At 40.6% G+C, this 18625-nt stretch overlaps 1 protein-coding gene across 1 annotated transcript; it reads left to right on the top strand.

Moving 5' to 3' along the window:
* Nucleotides 1-8025: 8025 nt before the first annotated feature.
* On the top strand, nucleotides 8026-18073 carry MC2R (melanocortin 2 receptor). The gene is made up of 3 exons (XM_080920411.1): nucleotides 8026-8126; nucleotides 14569-14679; nucleotides 16123-18073. Exon 3 carries the CDS (start codon nucleotides 16219-16221, stop codon nucleotides 17107-17109), a length of 891 nt encoding a protein of 296 aa, XP_080776537.1. The 5' UTR covers nucleotides 8026-8126; nucleotides 14569-14679; nucleotides 16123-16218; the 3' UTR covers nucleotides 17110-18073.
* Nucleotides 18074-18625: the final 552 nt, after the last annotated feature.

The raw sequence follows: 18625 nt of genomic DNA, 5'->3' as shown, positions 1-18625 counted from the left end.
GAGATAAAGGGAACATACTTCAACATAATAAAGGCAGTTTACAGTGAGCCCATAGCCAACATCAGTTGAAATTGAGAGAAACTCAAAGCATTTCCACTAAAATAAGAAATAAGACAAGGTTGTCTATTCTTTCTATATCTACTCAATATAACACTTAAAGTCTTAGCTAGAGAAATAAGACAACTGAAGATCAAGAGGATACAAACTGGAAAGAAGTCAATGTATTTTTTTGAAGATTATATGATTGTATTCATGTAACCTTAAAATTTCCACTAGAAAACTCCTACTCTTACAAAAACTTTCAGTGAAGTTCCTGGACACAAAATTAACTAACAAAAATTACCAGCCTTCTTATATACATATGACTGAGAAAAAAATAAGGAAAACAACATCATTCACAGAAGCCTCAAATAAGGTGAAATATCTTGGAGTAACTCTAACCAAGCAAATGAAAGAATTGTATAGTAAAAAAAAAAAAAACTCCAAGTCTTTGAAGGACTGAACAGAAGATGATACCAGACAATGGAAAGATTTCCCATGCTCATGGAACAGTAGAATTAGCACAGTAAAAACAGCTGTCCTACGAAAAGCATCTACATATTCAATGCAACCCCCAACAAAAGTCCAACACAACTCCTCATATACCTTAAAAGCACAGTTCTCAACTTCAAAAAAAAAAAAAAACAAATAAATAAAAATAATTAAAAATTTAAAATAAAGCAGGAAAACCGCAATAAAAGAATTGCTAGAGGTCTCACCCTTCCTGGTTTCAGTTTGTACTACAGATATATAGCAATAAAAACAGCATGCTATTGGCATAAAAACAGACATGCTGATCAATAAAATCAAGTTGAAGATCCAGACATAAATCCATACACCTATGGACATCTAGTTTTGATTCAAACAAAACAAAACACAGAGACACATGTAGCAAGAACTTTCCCCCAATGAATAAAGATTTCAAGGGAACAATCACTGGGCAAGGAGTAGGCAAAACTCCCGGGGGCGGGGTAGAGAAGGAGAAAAAGGACTTGGGGTTCTTTGGAAAGGAATTTTTGGGGTACAAGATATAACAAAATAAAGCTGCTACCACACCCACCACTGCTAGATGGTGGATTCACTAGGATCCTTCAAGGAGGATTAATTCTAGTATAGCTTACTAATTAGGATGTTAGTTGTTGTGCCCAAAAATTGAGTTACCTGTTGATTCTAAACTAATATTGTGTGGTGTTTTCCTTCACAAGGCGACTCAGCTGAGTTCCAGAGAAAGAAAGAGAAAATTCCATCCCAGCCAGCCATGGAATTGGGATGCATGGAGTTGGCATGACAATGACCCACTTTTTAAAAATTATCTTTATTTTTTTTTTTTTTACAGTCCAGTCATTATCCCACTCCCAGTCTGCCTCTGACAGCACCTTATCCCATTCCTCATCCCCATTGCCCCAAGGGTGTTTGTGGTTGACGTACATGTGAGGGCAGGCACAAGGTAAGGCAAGGCCTGTAATTGGGCAGTGAAAACGTAAGTCAGGGACAGAAGGGGAGAGAAGCCGAGAGAGAGGGAGAAGCCAAGATGGAGGAGGAACAAGATGACCCATCCCCATGTGGCTCTGGATAGGCACAAGTAGCTATGAATGTCTTAATAGAGATGGATTATTATGGGGCAATTTATTTTGTCTAGGTGGGCAGATTGTATCATATCAATTGGCTCTGAGTTTATTGTGTGCAGGTTTTGTGGAGTGAGAATTTACTGATATAAATCTGATTGTTAAATTACAAGTTTCTAGAGTTTTGATTTTGTCGGGCTAGTGGGAATTGTGACAATAACCTCAGGGGACAGTTACTAGAAATGTGAGCAGAGTTTATGGCAGAAAGGCGCAGGAGGGCAGCCGCCACTGAGATGAAATACCCTGCAGATGCCATATAGCTCTACAATGCTGGTGTTAGCAAGGGTTGGTGGTTCTTCCCAACCCCACCCCACCAGACCTCCCCACTGCCCCAGGCCTCAAGTCTCTCAAGGGTTAGGTGCATCTTCTCTCACTGAGGACAGACCAAGCAGTCCTCTACTGTATATGTGTTGGGGGCTTCATACTAGCTGGTGTAAGCTGCCTAGTTGGTGGCTCAGAGATCTCAGAGGTCCAGGTTAGCTGAGACTGCTGGTCTTCCTATGGGGTCCCATTGCTCCTCAGCTTCTTCCAACCTTTCCCTAATTCAACCACAGTGGTCTCCAGCTTCTCTCTGTTGGTTGGGCGTAAGCATCTGCATCTGTCTCAGTCAGCTGCTTGTTGGGCCTCTTGAAGAGCATCCATGCTAGGGCTCCTGTCTGTAAGCACACCACAGCATCAGCAATAGCATCAGGCCCTGGAGCCTCCCCTTGACATGGATCCAAATTTGGGCTGATCACTGGTTCTCATTTCCCTCAGTCTATTCTCCAATTTTGTCTCTGCAGTCCTTTTAGACAGGAACAATTCTGGGTCAGAGTTTTTGGCCGTGGAATGGTGACCCATCCTTCTACTTCCTTCTACTTAATACCCTGCTTTTCTACTGGAGGTGAACTCTACAAGTTCCCTCTCTCCACTGGCAACCAACCAACCACTTTTTAACTGGATTTTTTTAAAGACCTATTCCATGAAATGGACTGCATGCCTGATAATGTGAGTGAGGCTAAGAACCTAAGACTAGACACTAGGTTTTCCTAGGGGAAAACAACTATTATTATGCTAAATAAATATAGCAATAAAACAACTTCTAATGACATATTTCTACATTCACGAATTAGTGCATCCCTCAATCTTTGTCAGAGAAGCTGCTTCTTGTAGTCGATGGTAATTAACACAAAGATCCATAACTGAACAACACACAGAGAGTGAGAGACTTTGGAGAACCGAGCACTGAATCTTTACCACACTTCTCACCCCAAGGCTCAGGGATCAATGTGGAAGAAGAAGCCAAAAGATTACAGGAGCCTGAGGTGATATATTACTTTAAGGAAACAGTACTTTTCCATTTGCAGCAAGATGCACACATGAACTCATAAAGACTAGGACGTGACCTAGAGAAGCCCAGAGGAGGGGATGTGAGCACAGAGTCTCACCGTTGATTATTGCTGGGAGAGGGAAAATAAGTTTCCTTCAACAGGGTGACATTAGATATGACATCACACCCCATGCTCAAGAGTAGTTGGCCAACACAAATCAGACTCCATGGTATTTACGTTGGCCCTCCCGCTCCCCATCTCCTGCCCTCCAGAAATTCTGTTTATTTCAGTTTTTATAATTCTCGTTCGATTCTCTTGTCTGAAGCTTCTCAAGCATTCAGATATTTCAAATGATGCTTGATGTGGTCAATAAATGAAAGTTGTGGTGATGTAGTGACTAGGCTCCTGCAGCCTAACAACAACCTGGATTTGCTTTTCTATGCAGGCTGCTATGACGTTATCAGCGAGTAACTGTCTATTTAAAAGAAGCAACTTATCTTTTCCTTGATTGATTAATGCCTCTATCTGGGACCCTGAATAGAAAAGACTTCACAAGACAGGTCACATCATATGCTTTTCAATTACTTTGATCTAGTCCCACATATCTATTAAAGGCTTTGCTTCAAGTGCACTGGATTTCACACTGGAGCAAACACTGACACAGATTTGTATTTTTCAGGATTTTTCAAAGCAAAAACCAGATATAGGGTTTTCATTTCTCTGCCTCCCTCCCTCCCTGCCCCCTTCTCTCTTTTTTTCTTAAAGAAAAGAAACAGAACCTTTGATTTTTAGAGAGAGGAAGAACATGGGTTTAGAGGAAGCAGGAAGAATTGGGTGTGTATGGGAAATAATAAGATAAAAATACACAGTATGAAATTCTCCATAAATAAAGAAGTTCATAGAGGCTGGAGAGATGGCTCAGTGGTTAAGAGCACCAACTGCTCTTCCAGAGGTGCTGAGTTCAATTCCCAGTACCCACATGGTGGCTCACAACCATCTATAATGGGATCTGGATCTGATGTCCTCTTCTGGTATGTCTGAAGACAGCTACAGTGTACTGACACGCATAAAATAAATAAATAATTCTTAAAGAAATGTGAAAAAAAAAAACAGAAGAAGAAACCAGGTCCCTTGGTACTGGAATTACAGATTGTGAACTGCTAGTCTTTGATGCTGGAACCGTCACCTCTAATTCTGTAAGAGCAGTACCCAATCATAACCACTAAGTCACATCTTCAGTCCTATTTTAAAAACAAAGGTAAGGGCTGGAGAGATGGCTCAGAGTTTAAAAGCACTGATTTCTCTTCTAATGGTCCTGGGTTCAATTCGAATCAACAACATGGTGGCTCACCACCATCTGTAATGGGATCTGATGCCCTCTTCTGGTGTGTGTCTGAAGACAGCTGCAATGTATTCATATAAATACAATAAATAAATCTTTTTTTAAAAAATTAAGCTGAATTGTGAAAGCTTGTGTGTGGCTTGATGTTCCCATTCTTTCCTGCAACATACCCCATGAGAATTCTACCTCTGCTGCTATGCACGTTGACTTTTTTATCCCTACAGTGTGTCCTTCACAAGTAGCCAAAGAAAATCATTTAAACCGAAATAAGTTGAATCATCCACTTTCTTAAAGCCCAGTGGCTTCCTCTCACCCTTAAAATAAAATCAGAAATGGTCATCATGGATTCTGCCTCATTAAAATAGTCAGTTAATATTCGCCTCACACATCTTGTGAAAGGTTTAAAGATCTGACCCTGGGGATCCAATTTGGGAAATTTAAAAGTGTGGTGCAGGGGGTAAATTTCCAAGACTTGTAAATGCTGAGCAAATGTCACTGAGTCACACCGCCAGCCCTCATGCTGTGGAGGTGAAATGTCCACAGACTCAAACACCCTTAGGATAATGGTTGTAGTTAGAACATAGAAAACAATCTATAAATTGTTGCATCAACAGCACATATCAGCAAAAACATTTGTTAGTTAACTACTCATTACCAGATTCCTTAAGCTGCTAAAATGGCATGGCTCCCTCTCATCTTGTTCCTCTTTCTTTGTCCCCATGCTCTCTGCCCTAGCCTTTCTTCATCTTCTCCTTTATTTTCTTTTCCCATAGGGAAGACATAAACTGTGAATAGGGTGGTGGGAAAAAAAAGAATCAACATGCAGGAACCCTGTGTGCACTTCCTGTTTTCTCTTGGGAAAAGGAATGAATTTTAAGTGCAATGGTCACAGAACCTATAAACCTGCCCTTCTGTGTGTGCTCACTACTAAGATGTCTCTTTTTACATGACCACACCTTTAACACCTTGGGGACCATGTGATAAGAACCATGAGTCTTAGTATATGATTTCACGGTTATCTAAGTGATTTCATGAATCTGATCCCTATTTATACTCAGAGCAAGCAGAAACAATGGAGATACAGAGTCTACCCATGCCTACTCTGCCTCTGAACGATTACTCTAACACTCATCTCCCTCCTGGCTCTGCTTTATGTCATTTCTGCTCTCTTTCTTCCAAAATATATTTGTTTCCTTTTCTTAGGACATTGAAAGGAAAAGAAAGAGGAAGAAAAGGCAAAGTGAAACAACGAAAGTTAGCTTTTTAGTCAACACTTAAGCAAGCTTAGTGCTCTTGGGCAGAGCACTGCACTGGGTTGTTCATAGCTCCACACATGGGGAACCCTTCAGGGTCCACCATCTGCTACCCTGTTTGATGCCTGCCTTCCCAGGTCTGCCTCATTTTCCTGACCATTTCATTGTATTCACAGACCAGGGACAGAGATCCTTAAGATACTACAAGTAAGAAAGTTGAACTGTGTTTTCCTACATTGACACATGACTCAGTCTGACAATAATGTCTCCCTCTTGTACAGTGTTACTATTATGTGACTCTGCTAAGGGAAAAGATGCACAAGAGGCTTATGGACCACTATGAATAAGATGCTTATGGACCACTATGAATAAGATGCTTATGGACCACTGTGTATAAGATGCTTATGAACCACTGTGTATAAGATGCTTATGGACCACTGTGTATAAGATGCTTATGGACCACTGTGTATAAGATGCTTATGAACCACTGTGTATAAGATGCTTAAGGATCACTGTGCAGAGCATAATTCTACAAGAGTCCAGAAAAAGTCACTGTATGGAAAAGTGTGTTTACTCATCTAACAAATTAGACTTGGCCATACATCCTTTCCAGACCATTCATAGATGAACAATTTTTAATTAGAGGTTAAAATATTCTTTTGTTGGTAGTTTTGAAAATAGCCGCTTGTCTGGCCTCAGCACCTAAAAATCCAGATCCAACCGAAACTTGACCCAGCCTGAATTTAAAATTCAGGTTTGGGCTGGGTCCATAAGCATCTGGGTTGACTCAGGGCACATTTTATGTTATGCATTTGCAAGGTACACACTTCAAGTTGATGTGACTGGTATCAAAAGCAGCCCTTACCTGAAGACATGGCCAAACAAAAATTAACATGGTAGTCCCTAGAACTGATTGTTTTGGCTTTGAATGATGCAACTATTAATAATGGTTTTCATGAAGTTTTAGACACAAAAGAAAGGCAAAACCTGAAGATTTGTGTTTTCTTTTTGTATCTTGGTCCAAGCCCCATAATGTGCCCTTAATCATACAAATCCCTCTGCTCCATTGTTCGCCTTATAAAAGATGAATAATAGGGTCATTTTCTTATTCTTAATGAGGTTGATGAGTCAAATGTTCACAAGATGTCTTGAGAGGTCTACTGGTAACTTTAAAACAATTTCTTACAGAATAGTTTCCTCAAAATTCCAACTTATTAATGCCTTCCTTGAAAAATCAAGTGCAATTGTAAAAATGACATTTAAAAAGAAAAAGCTTACAATTTCACAATATGGACATAGTCGGAAACATTCAAAATAATCTTATCTGTGTAGACCCAGGGCAATTGTCTTCATCAGATTCTTCCCTTTGGCCTCTCTAACTCTGTGTTACCAGAAGCATGCAGTTCATTTCTAGTGACATTTACTCAAGGTTACAATAACAAGTAGCTGTCTCCTAGTGATGTATATGTTCCGGCTTTTCCTGCTCCAAGGATCATTTTGCTTGTTCTTCTTCAAAACTTATTTTTTTCTCAGTCATCTTGTCCAGAAAGATCCTACTTCAGAGCTGAAGGTAAGCACATTTTGTACAAATTTCTCAGCTTCTCAAGTGCTCTGGACCCTAAATAGAAAATCTAGGAACATACCTAAGAAAAAAGTTCCATCTCTGCGCTTCCAAATCCTCTTAACTGTGATTCATTCTCATTTCTAAATTAAAGTGTGACAATAAAATCTATTATTCCTTTGTCTAACTTAAACTTTCTTCCCTGCTAATGAATTTGTTAATTTCTCTGTCTTTATTATAGTCTATTAAATTATAAAGTCTATTAAATTATTGTAAACTCTGCTCAAGAATTACAGCAGGATTTGCTAATGGAACTAAGGTTGAAATTAAAATTGTTCTTTTTATCTGCTTCCTGAATCATCCTTTCTTTACTTTGTTAACCTTTCTGCCTCTTAAAACTAGATGGTTTTCGGCCAAAGGACCAGAGGAGTTTCCACATGATGGCTCCTCCTGAGCAACTGCTACTCTGAGCAACTCTACCGTTAGCACACATATATGACAGCAGCAACTTGGGGCATAGAATAACTAAGTTAAACATGTTCATGGTCATATGTGCCCCAAAGCGATCCACAGTCAGAGCATGCATTCAGTGAAGACTCAGTACACTCGTGACTTCGCTTGACTGACTGTCACGGACTATACAGAGTCCAGAGGAGAAGGAATGGGAAGGGTACTCAGAAGGGCTGAGAGAAAGGCTTTGAGCAAGACTGAGGAGAAGAGGCCTCCTTCTCCGCACTCCCAGGAGTGGAAGGCTCTTGCTCACTCGTTCATGCATTGAGCAACACTGTTTACTGGATTCCTATGCACTGGCCGAGTTCCAAGTTGAAGTCGGAGTGGGGCCCGGGGGAGCCCCCAGAGCAAGAACATTATGTTGCTGAAATGAAGCCTCACAGAAGCTCCTGCAAAGACCAAGTCTGTGAGGTTGCACGGAGCCACAAATCTTTTTTGGTGGCATCCCCTCGGGCCAGGGGCAGGACAAGGGAGGGCAGAAACTGGGTGAGTAGCTTCAAAAGACTCTTGCCTCTCAGTTGCTTTTGTCCCTCCTATCACAACAAGATATTTGCTTTCTGTGGCCTTGCAACAACTTAAAACAGCCTTTTATTTATTTATTTTTATTTTTTAAAGAACCCACAGAGACATGGCTCTGGGTCTGTTTTACATCCAGAAATTTAACTGACTTTTAAAGACATCTTTCTAAATAATGTTACGTAGCATTCCTTTTAAGTTTAGGTTTTTTTGGTTTTGGTTTTAGTTTTGGTTTTCCAGCTTTGTGCCATCTGGGTTTTAGACTTGCAGGGCAGGTTTCATCTCAGGGAACATATTTGATGGAGCTGGAAATTTGCAGAAGTCTGAGCTAGCTCAGGGCTGTGTGCTCAGAAATCTCGCCCTAATCCAAGGTACAGAGAAGCACAAAAGCAAGACCCTCCCTGAGAGCCAGAAGGACCAAACTAAGAACTGGGGGGTTTGGGGGAGGGGCAGAATGACAACCAGTTGCAGTAGCATCTTTTGTTCTGGTTTCCAGGAGCCAGGCTGTTCAATTTTGGAAGATTGGTTTTAAAATAAGTGCTCTGCACAGAGTCTCAGCAGCAGGTGAACGGCACGGGAGCCAGTGCGGTGGGTGGAAGCGCATAGCGAACGACTGAAACTTAAACTGTACTACACACGTGGTAGAGCCGACAAAGGTTTATGAAGCCTGTAAGCACAGCAGGGAAAAGTGCTTGACTTCTGTCCGGAAAATAACTTCAGCAGGGGTGGAGAGATTTTAGTTGGCCAAGATTAAGGTCAACCAAGGAGGAAAGGGGATGGGTACTTCAGTGACCCTCCTCCCAGATGAAGTTCTCCAGACCCCAGGAGTACCTGGGCTCTTTGTCCATCTAGCAGTTGAAAGGGAAGCATGGCTGGCCAGACACTCATCTCTCACTCAGGTCTTTTTCTGGTCTTGATGCTCAGTAAGTTGCCGTGTTCTTACCCAATATGATCAAATACTCAGATTTTCAATCCACAGACCGTGCAGAGAGAAAGGCTCGTCCTAAAGCCTCATATAAGGGATCCCCTCCTCCCCCAGCAGAATGCAGTGGGTGTGTACTGGCTTTGGAGTATGCAGCCACGCCTTAGGGAGGAGCTTTTCTGTAAAACCGGAGAGAGTAGACACGAGCTGCTCACAGGAATCCCGCACCTAGCTAAAGAAACCATAAGCCTGTTAGGATGACATCTTCCTTTGGAGCTTCTTCTTCATTTAATAGAGTCCTGATTAATAACACATCTAGCTAGGTTTGGTGGCACATGCCTATGATCCTGACATTCAGAAGATCAAGGTAGGAGAGCCAAATTGTAGATAGAATTGAGCCACACATTGGGGACCCTGTCTCAACACAAAAACAAATCCTGCTTCTTTAACATGATACAGAGTGTCTGACTTCTATTGATCAGAATAATGAGGTGATGTTTGTTTGGAATATTTCGTAGACGTAAGGTTTTGAAATGTACTTCATATGATCCTTGGACTCCCTAAATTACCAAGGCTGGCAATAAATTTGAGATTCTCCTATTTCCATCTCCAAGTGTTCACTAGTAGCGTTGTTTAGAGACTCATGAGCCCAGGGTGGCCTCAGACTCTACATTGCCAAGGATGGTCTGGAACTTCACACCCTCTTACCTCCACCTCCAACTGTCAATTGCAGGTGTGTGTTACCAAGCTCAATTTAGGTGGAGCTACGGAGCAAGGAAATCACATCTATGAAGCATGTTAGGTAAACACCTTACTACATGGGCTACGTCCTCGGCCCACTAAGAATGGGTTTAATTTTGGAAACAAGAAGCACCCATGAAAAATAACAACCTTTCCAAAAAGGATCATTTTGCACATTTTGTTAATTGTGCAAGCTGCAAATTTAATTTTCATGTTGTTTCTAAAGTTAGCCTGTTCATAATCATTTTCATTCGCATGTAGCAGTTGTGCATGTCAACGGGAAACAACAATGTGACAGTTTAATCCACATACTATATTGTGTGCCCTACTGGGATAACTAGCATGTATATCAATTTAAATATTTATGACTTCTTTCTTTAAAGATTTATTTATTTATTATATATAAGTACACTGTAGAAGATCATCAGATCCCATTACAGATGGTTGTAAGCCACCATGTGGTTGCTGGGAATTGAACTCAGGACCTCTGGAAGAGCAGTCAGTGCTCTTAACCGCCGAACCATCTCTCCAGCCCCATTTATGACTTCTTTGTGGTAAAAATATTCAAAATCTTTTCCTCTGACTCTTTTGAAATATACTACTGACAATAATAATACTGATACATAAGCACTTACCATACAACAAAACGCCAGAACATAGTCCTATGTGCAACTGCAACTCATTACAGGTCCCCTTGAGTAAGCTCTCTTCATTCCCTATCTTAAACCACAGCCCACTACCAACTCCTCTGAGATCAACCTTGTTCAGATCCTATATAAGAGTGAGATAAAATATATGTACAAACTTTTAAATTTCTAGCTATGTTTAAGTATGTATTTTATGGAACATCTATAATCCTAGATTTTCAAGCAGCCTTTTCAAGTGCCTTTAGTGTTCTTCATCCCTCCCCATGTCCTCTCCTCTGTCCTGTCTTCCCATCCTTCACTCATTGTTGCTTCTTTCCCTTTATTCTCCTGTAGCCCTTCATACCACTGGATTCTATCTCTCCTCTCTTGATACCCCTGCCCCCAGTTCATTACTAATTTCCTGGCCTCCGAGCTATTCCAAATGGAACACATAATATCTGGAGGTTCAAAGTTAAAATCCACAAATAAGAAAAAAATACACAACCTTTATGGTTCTGGATTACCTTAGAATGATTGACTCCAGTTCCATTCGCCCATAAATTTCATCATTTTGCTTTTTCTTGAACAGTTAAATGATGTTTTATTGTGTAAGTGCTCTAATTTAAAAAATAGAAAATATTCATCAGCTGATGGATGTCTTGGCTCTTGTAAATAGAGCAGCAACAAACCTGGATGAGCAGGTGTTTCTGTGGCGGGCTTTAGAGCCATTATAAAATATGCCCATGGGTGGTATAGCTGAGTTGTGTGGTAGATATATTCCAGCTTATAGAGGTCTCTATACTGATTTTTATAGGGATGAATAAATGTGCCCTTTCCCCATACTCACACTAGCATCTGTCATCATTTGGGGTTTGCTTGTTTGTTTGATCTTAGACATTCTGAGTTGAATAATATAAAACTCTCAATGCAAAAATTTGCATTTCCATGGTAGCTAAAGATGTTGAACATTAAAAAAAAAACTTTCTCAGCCATTTGTATTTCATCTTTTGACAAGTCTCTGACTAGTACCATGCTCCAGTTTAATTTTTAACTGGGTTGTTTGTTTTCTGTTCCTTTCTTTCTTTCACTCTTTTTTGAATCTTTTTTTTTTTTTATTTTTACACTCCGGATTTTATTCCCATCCTTGTCCACCCTCCAACTGTTCCACATCCCATACCTCTACCCCACCCTCCCTGTCTCCATGAGGATGTCCCAGTCCCACTGCTAAACTCCCTGGGGCCTCCAGTCTCTTGAGGGTTAGGTACATCTTATCTGACTAATCCCAGACCTGGCAGTCCTCTGGTATATATGTGTTGGGGGCCTCATATCAGCTGGTGCATGTTGCCTGCTTGGTGATCCGATGTCTGAGAGATCTCGGGGGTCCAAGGCTAATTGAGACTGGGAGTCGTCTTACAGGATTACCCTCATCCTCAGCTTCTTCCAGCTTTTCCCCAAATTGACCACAGGGGTCAGCAGCTTCTGTTGATTGGTTGGGTGCAAATATCTGCATCTGACTCTTTCAGCTGCTTGTTAGAGGACAGTCATGGTAGGTCCCGTTTTGTGAGCGCTTCATAGCCTCGGTAATGGTGTCAGGCCTTGGGGCCTCCCTGTGAGCTGGATCCCCTTTGGGCCTGTCGTTGGACCTTCTTTTCCTCGGGCTCTTCTTCATTTCCATCCCTGCAGTTCTTTCAGACAAGAACAATTATGAGTCAGCGTTTTGAATGTGGGACAGCAACCCCATCCCTCATTTGATGCCCTGTCTTTCTGCTGGAGGTGAGCTGTAAAGTTTACTCTCCCCATTGTCAAGCATTTCATCTAGGGTCCCTCCCTTTGAATCCTGAAAGTCTCTCGCCTCCCAGGTCTCTGGTTCCGTCTAGAGGGTCCTTCCAACCTCATACCTCCCAAAGCCGCCTGTTTCCATTTTTTTCCACTGGCCCTTAGAGCTTCAGTCCTTGTCCCCCACCCAATACAGATCATGTTCCCCAGTTCCCTTTCCCTCCCACGTCCCTCCCTACCTCCCCCATTGCGGTTGCTTTCTTCTCCCTCCCAAGTGAAACTGACTCATCCTCACTTGTTGACCTTTCTGAGGTCTATGGACTGTATCTTGGGTATTCTGAACCTTTTTTCCTAATATCCACATAGTAATGAGTACGGATCTTGCATGTTCTTTTGGGTCTGAGTTACCGCACTCAGAATGATACTGTCTAGTTCCATCCATTTGCCTGAAAAACTCAGGATGTCCTCCTTAATAGCTGAATACTAACCCCAGAAAGCTCTGAACACCCCAGAAACAACTCATAGACTATATGAAGTTCAAGAAAAACAAAGGCCAAAAAAAAAAAAAAAAAACTGAAAATGAAAAACCATAAAAACAAAGAAAAACCATTATGCTTAATCTTTACACACCAAGAAAACTTTGACTATTTCCAGGTTACATCTTGTTTTACATGTACTTTATGCTCATTGTAACTAGTAAGATTTTAATGCACACTATCAAACCTTTAAAAAATCAAGTACTGACAAAAAATGTATTCATATACTTTTATGCAAAAATGCCTTTAAAATCTGTACACTTAACTTTGTTTTTTAAAATAAAGTTGTTCAATTAAAAAAAATAGCTGAGTAGTATTCCATTGTGTAAATGAACCACATTTTCTGTACCCATTCTTCTGTTGTGAGATATATGGGTTGTTTCCAGCTTCTGGCAATGTTTAAATTTTCTTTATACATTAATATATGCAAACACATATTTAAATTTTAAATGGAACTATCCCATAAAGGGGTAACAGTGCCCCCTCTGGATACCACATGCTAACAAATAAAAAGGGCCTGAATGGATTACCTCTATTTAGAGTTATTCAACAATAAGGTCCCACAGATACCCAAACATTAAAGGGTATTACTATTGCTATTGGCTGGCCTCTGAGTTTGACAATAAGACTCTGTTGCTGAAGATACCATATGCTTAAGTCATTGGAACATAAAGAAATCACACTGATGCTCACCTGGAAGACTCCTCCCTACCAGATAGCTTTTGTGGTGCTATAAGATACTTAATATGCTACTAGAGGAGAAAATAATCATGAAGCTTATTCAGATATAAATTTTCCAAGGTACAATAATAACCAGCATGACAGAAAATACCTACTAGTGCAACAATGGCATGAGTGTCATGGCAGTGACCAACTATCTTCTGATTAGATTTGAAGCTTGCTTTCTGAAACTCATATTGGTACCATTACGTAGGCCAAGAATCTATGGATAAACAAGTCATAGGCCCTAAGAAAGAACCTACTACTATTAGTTTGCTAAATGGTCTTGGTATTAAACCATCTCCCAATGACTTATTATTATACCCAGATATTAGTGCATCTTTCAACTCTCATTGAAGAAGTTTCTTTTTGCAGTAGATGAGGATTAACAGAGACATATAACTGATTATGATGCATAGAATGAGAAACTAAATAATGCATCTCTATGTGGGACATTTATTGTATGCCCCCTTTTTTAAAGTCTCAGGAATCATTATTGAAGAGGGAACAGAAAGACTTAAAGTGCCAGAGGCAATGGATGACTACAAGGGAAAAGTGTTTTTCAAACACAGCAGGCCAATTGCACATAGGTATTCAGAGTGCTCATGACAACTTGCCTAAGACCTACACAAGCTCAAGCCAAACAAACATTCTATCATGGAGAGGATAAGTTACATATAAAGTCTCACCCCTACCAGAGAAGGGAATTGATAACTGCTTGTTATCAACTGGCAATTGATAAGAAAGAGAGAGAGCGATGCTACAGTAGAAGCCCACATATCCAAGAGTATCTGGGAAGCACAACTTGTGCTTACTGGTTTGCTATGGTTTGGGTTGGGTTGGGTTGGGTTGGTTGGTTTGGTTTGATTGGTTGGGTTTAATTTGGTTTGGTTTTAATTAAGAAGAAGACGCAAAGTTGTGTGGGTCTAAAATAAGGAAAGAGTCTGGGAGGGGTTGGGGATGGGATTGAATATGATCAGAATTCATTGTACAAAATTTAAAGATTTCATTTTAAAATGAGAAAAGTAACAATAATCTCAACAAAAATGTTAAAATTTTCTATTGTTTATAATTTTAAAATGTTTTCTTAGCCTGCAAGCCTGCCTGTCAAGCTTCGGTGACAAAGCATAAGAAGAAGCATTGTTGGAAGAGTTCTCAACAACATCCCTAATTCTGGTGCCCCTGAGGCCCTTCTAAGCTAGGTATGCAAATCGGATGCTCAATATAAATAGTAAAGAGGGCTGTAAAATAATAAATCATGTCAGGAAATCTCTCTACACTTTATTGTGGCAAAAGCCACAATGGTAGAAAAATCACGTCACCACCTTTAACATCAGCACCAGGCGTTCCTACTGATCAACTTGTTGACCTCACTTCCCACAGTAGAGAGCAATACAGGTGCACGGCCTCACTGAGGGTCCCCTATCAGTTAGAAAAGTATTGAAGTAAAGAAAATTAGATATCAATTCAAATGGTAGCTTTCACTACTTCCCTCAAAGCTGTCAGTGATTTTATGCCTAATCAATTAAAGGCAAGAATGAAAAAAAAAAATAAGTTAGTTGAGGATCTGAGATGCCAAGAGAATCCCTAGTCCACACAAAGGTAATTTCAGAAAGCCCATCCCCATCCCTGATAGGCATGCACACTTCTTTCAGCTTAGCCTGGCATACTTGCCAGCCTGCACAAGACTCTTCAGTTCTGCTCCTGGAGCCTACACTGGAGCGTTAAGGTCGGGGAGACACATCTGTCGGCAGTCAGAATCGAGTGCCTGACAAAACTCACATAGTTACTCAGTATAAGGAAATCCAGTTGGTCTCAAGAAAAGCACTAAAACAGAAACCTCCAGATCACCAGATCTAGGTTTGGGGACAGCTGGAGGTATTATGAAATTTATTACACATTTGCAGAGAATCCAATCACCCTGAGAGGTCCAATCACTTCATTGTTTCCTGTTTCTTGGTCTTAGGGTCTTGCTTTTGCTTTCAGACACATTCTCTTTATGCTGCTCAGTCTGGTGTTGAAATCCTAAGTTCAGGAGGTCTCCCCACTTTGGCTTCCTGAGTACTTGGGAGTACACACACACATCACTAAGCCCAGGTGCTAAGAGCTTTAGAAGTTGAAGTAATGGCATGTACACTGTGGTCATCTTTTAGTATGGCTCCTTAAAACCATTGTCATTAATGTCATTATCCCAGACTACACAGTCAGACTGTGGCTCAGAGCTCAGAAAGGCAAAGTGAGGAAAAAGAAAAAACCCAAAGGTCTCATCAGTTCCCAGACCCCATCATGACCTTCAAGTTAGAGAAGATAGTGTATTTTCCTCTCCTTTTCTTTACTTTCTCATCCAGGGGCTCACTGGCACTCACTTTATCACACACAACTCATTCGTAAGGGTAAGAGGGAATGGAGAGAGGACAAAGGATACTGTTTTATTATCATCTCATGGCTCAGAATTCCACATTACTCCATTACTCATAAATTGGTTAATACAGGGGTTTACTAAAATGTTTTATTGAAATTACCACGCTGTAATAGTTTTTAGAGGGAATATAGTTTTCTTAAAGATAATGCAGCTTCCTTTTTTTTTTTTTTTTTTTTTTAGTCATTCTGCAATATGTGTTTTTATGTGTTCTGTTTAACCTCAGATCCTTCCACACAAAGAAAGCATTCTGGAGAACCAATCAGAATTTCTGTAGGTCAACTGCAAGCATCATCTCTGTCTTATCTGCAAGCAGAAGAAAATGAAGCATATGATCAATTCGTACGAACACACCAATGACACAGCCAGAAATAACTCCGATTGTCCTGATGTAGTTTTGCCAGAAGAGATATTTTTCACAATCTCCATCATTGGAGTTTTGGAGAACCTGATCGTCCTCCTGGCTGTGATCAAAAATAAAAATCTCCAGGCCCCCATGTACTTTTTCATCTGCAGTTTGGCCATTTCTGATATGTTGGGCAGTCTGTATAAGATCTTGGAAAATATCCTGATTATGTTCAGAAACATGGGTTATCTCAAGCCTCGCGGCAGTTTTGAAAGTACGGCAGATGACATCATTGATTGCATGTTCGTCCTCTCTCTGCTGGGCTCTATATTTAGCCTGTCTGTGATTGCAGCTGACCGTTACATCACCATCTTCCATGCCCTGCAATACCACAGCATTGTGACCATGCGCCGAACCATCATCACCTTAACGGTTATCTGGATGTTCTGTACGGGGAGCGGCATCACCATGGTGATTTTCTCCCACCACATCCCCACAGTGCTCACCTTCACATCACTGTTCCCTTTGATGCTGGTTTTTATCCTGTGTCTCTACATCCACATGTTCTTACTTGCCCGCTCCCACGCTAGGAAGATCTCTACCCTTCCTAGAGCCAACATGAAGGGTGCCATGACACTAACCATCCTTCTTGGAGTCTTCATCTTCTGTTGGGCCCCCTTTGTGCTCCATGTTCTCTTAATGACCTTCTGCCCAAATAACCCTTATTGTGTTTGCTACATGTCTCTCTTCCAGGTCAATGGCATGTTGATCATGTGCAATGCAGTCATTGATCCTTTCATATATGCCTTTCGGAGCCCAGAGCTCAGAGATGCATTTAAAAAGATGCTCCTCTGCAACAGATATTAGTGAAACTTTTGATCCCTGCTCTGAATGATGTAAAGGGTCAAAATAACACAACAGTCTAACAAGTACTGATGCTTCTTCTGACTAGCCTTTCCTTGTTTAACAGAATGGGATTATCCCGCTGACTAGTGTTCCACAACTGCCTTTCTTGTTAACAGTCTTACTATACCTGCAAACTTTATATTGTGTCTAGAGAGATGAAAGGATATGCTAAAAATGACAGTTTGCAAAGTATATGTACCAATACAAACGTGAGGACTTTGGGTTGAGCAAAGATTTGTTCTTTGGTGGGTACCTGGCAAAATTGTCATGGGAGGCCTTTCCACACAATTCTCGAGAAGTTAAAGTACTTTTTAAACATTGAACTAACTAACTATAGGTGTTGGACAAATTTTTATTTATGTGGCAAATGCATACAATCAATCAGTTTTGAAAGAGGAAATGTTTATTTTGGTGCATAGGTTGTTGAGATCTTGGTTCGTGGTACCTAGGTGTTGCTTTGGGCCTATGGTGAAACAGCACATTATGGAGGGACCATGCAGTAAAAAGACCTGTGGTACACAGAAATCCATGGTAAAAAAGAAGACAAGTATCCTATAGACTTTTTTGATGGTAAAACCTCAGTGAACTAGGATTTCCCACTAGACCCCATCTCTTAAGGGCTACTTTCTGGTAGCAGTAAACTGAAGACCTAGTCTTTAAGTTGGAAGGATCACTTACCTAAACCACAATAAAGAATGACTCAGTATAGAAACTGTAGTGTACTTGCAAAACAAGGATGCTAATTAATTGCCATCACTAAAAAGCCCATCTCTCCTGTGGCTGGCTTTGCGGTCCCCATAAGAAATGAGTCTTCACTATGAGTCTTCTTTGCTCAGTCTGGCTCCCATCTAGTCTTAAAATCTCTTCCTGCTTCAATTTTCCAGGTTCAGAGGTAGAAAAAAAAAAAAAAAAAAAAGAAAGAAAAGATGAAATCAAATTTTAACCTGTTTGAGTCTTATTCAGGAATATATAATGCCTACTGTATTAGACTGTACTAGACAGCCAAACTTGGTTCTTCTGCCCAAATGCATAAGTAATGCCCCAAAATGCATTTCATAGCAAAAGAAGAGAGAGGGGGAAGGGTGTGTGGAGGTAAAAAGGGAGGAAAGGAGGGAAAGAGAGGGATGGTAGAGAAGAGAGAAGAGGAGAAGCGAGGGGAGGAGAGGGGAGGAAAGGAGAGGAGAGAGGAGATTAAGAAAAATCAGAGTTAGAAACATGTTTTGAAGTATGAAAGAACCCAGACCAAAGTATTTCAAACAACATGCTGTTACTAGAGATTCAAGTCAAGAGTATGAGGAAAATTTCTTCTTCTTCATAAAGATATGGGATACAAATAGTATGATTTATGGGGACTTGGGGATATTCTGAAAGTTAGCAAGATAAAAGAAACATACTCAAGAGAGGGGAAAGGACTTACATGCCTAGACAGAAAAAAAAAAATGGGACTGATTTCCACAATGGCTCACCTACCTAACAT

This window comes from Micromys minutus, assembly GCF_963924665.1.
Source record: "Micromys minutus genome assembly, chromosome: 8".
NCBI lineage: Eukaryota > Metazoa > Chordata > Mammalia > Rodentia > Muridae > Micromys > Micromys minutus.
This window is presented reverse-complemented; position numbering and strand designations above follow the sequence as displayed.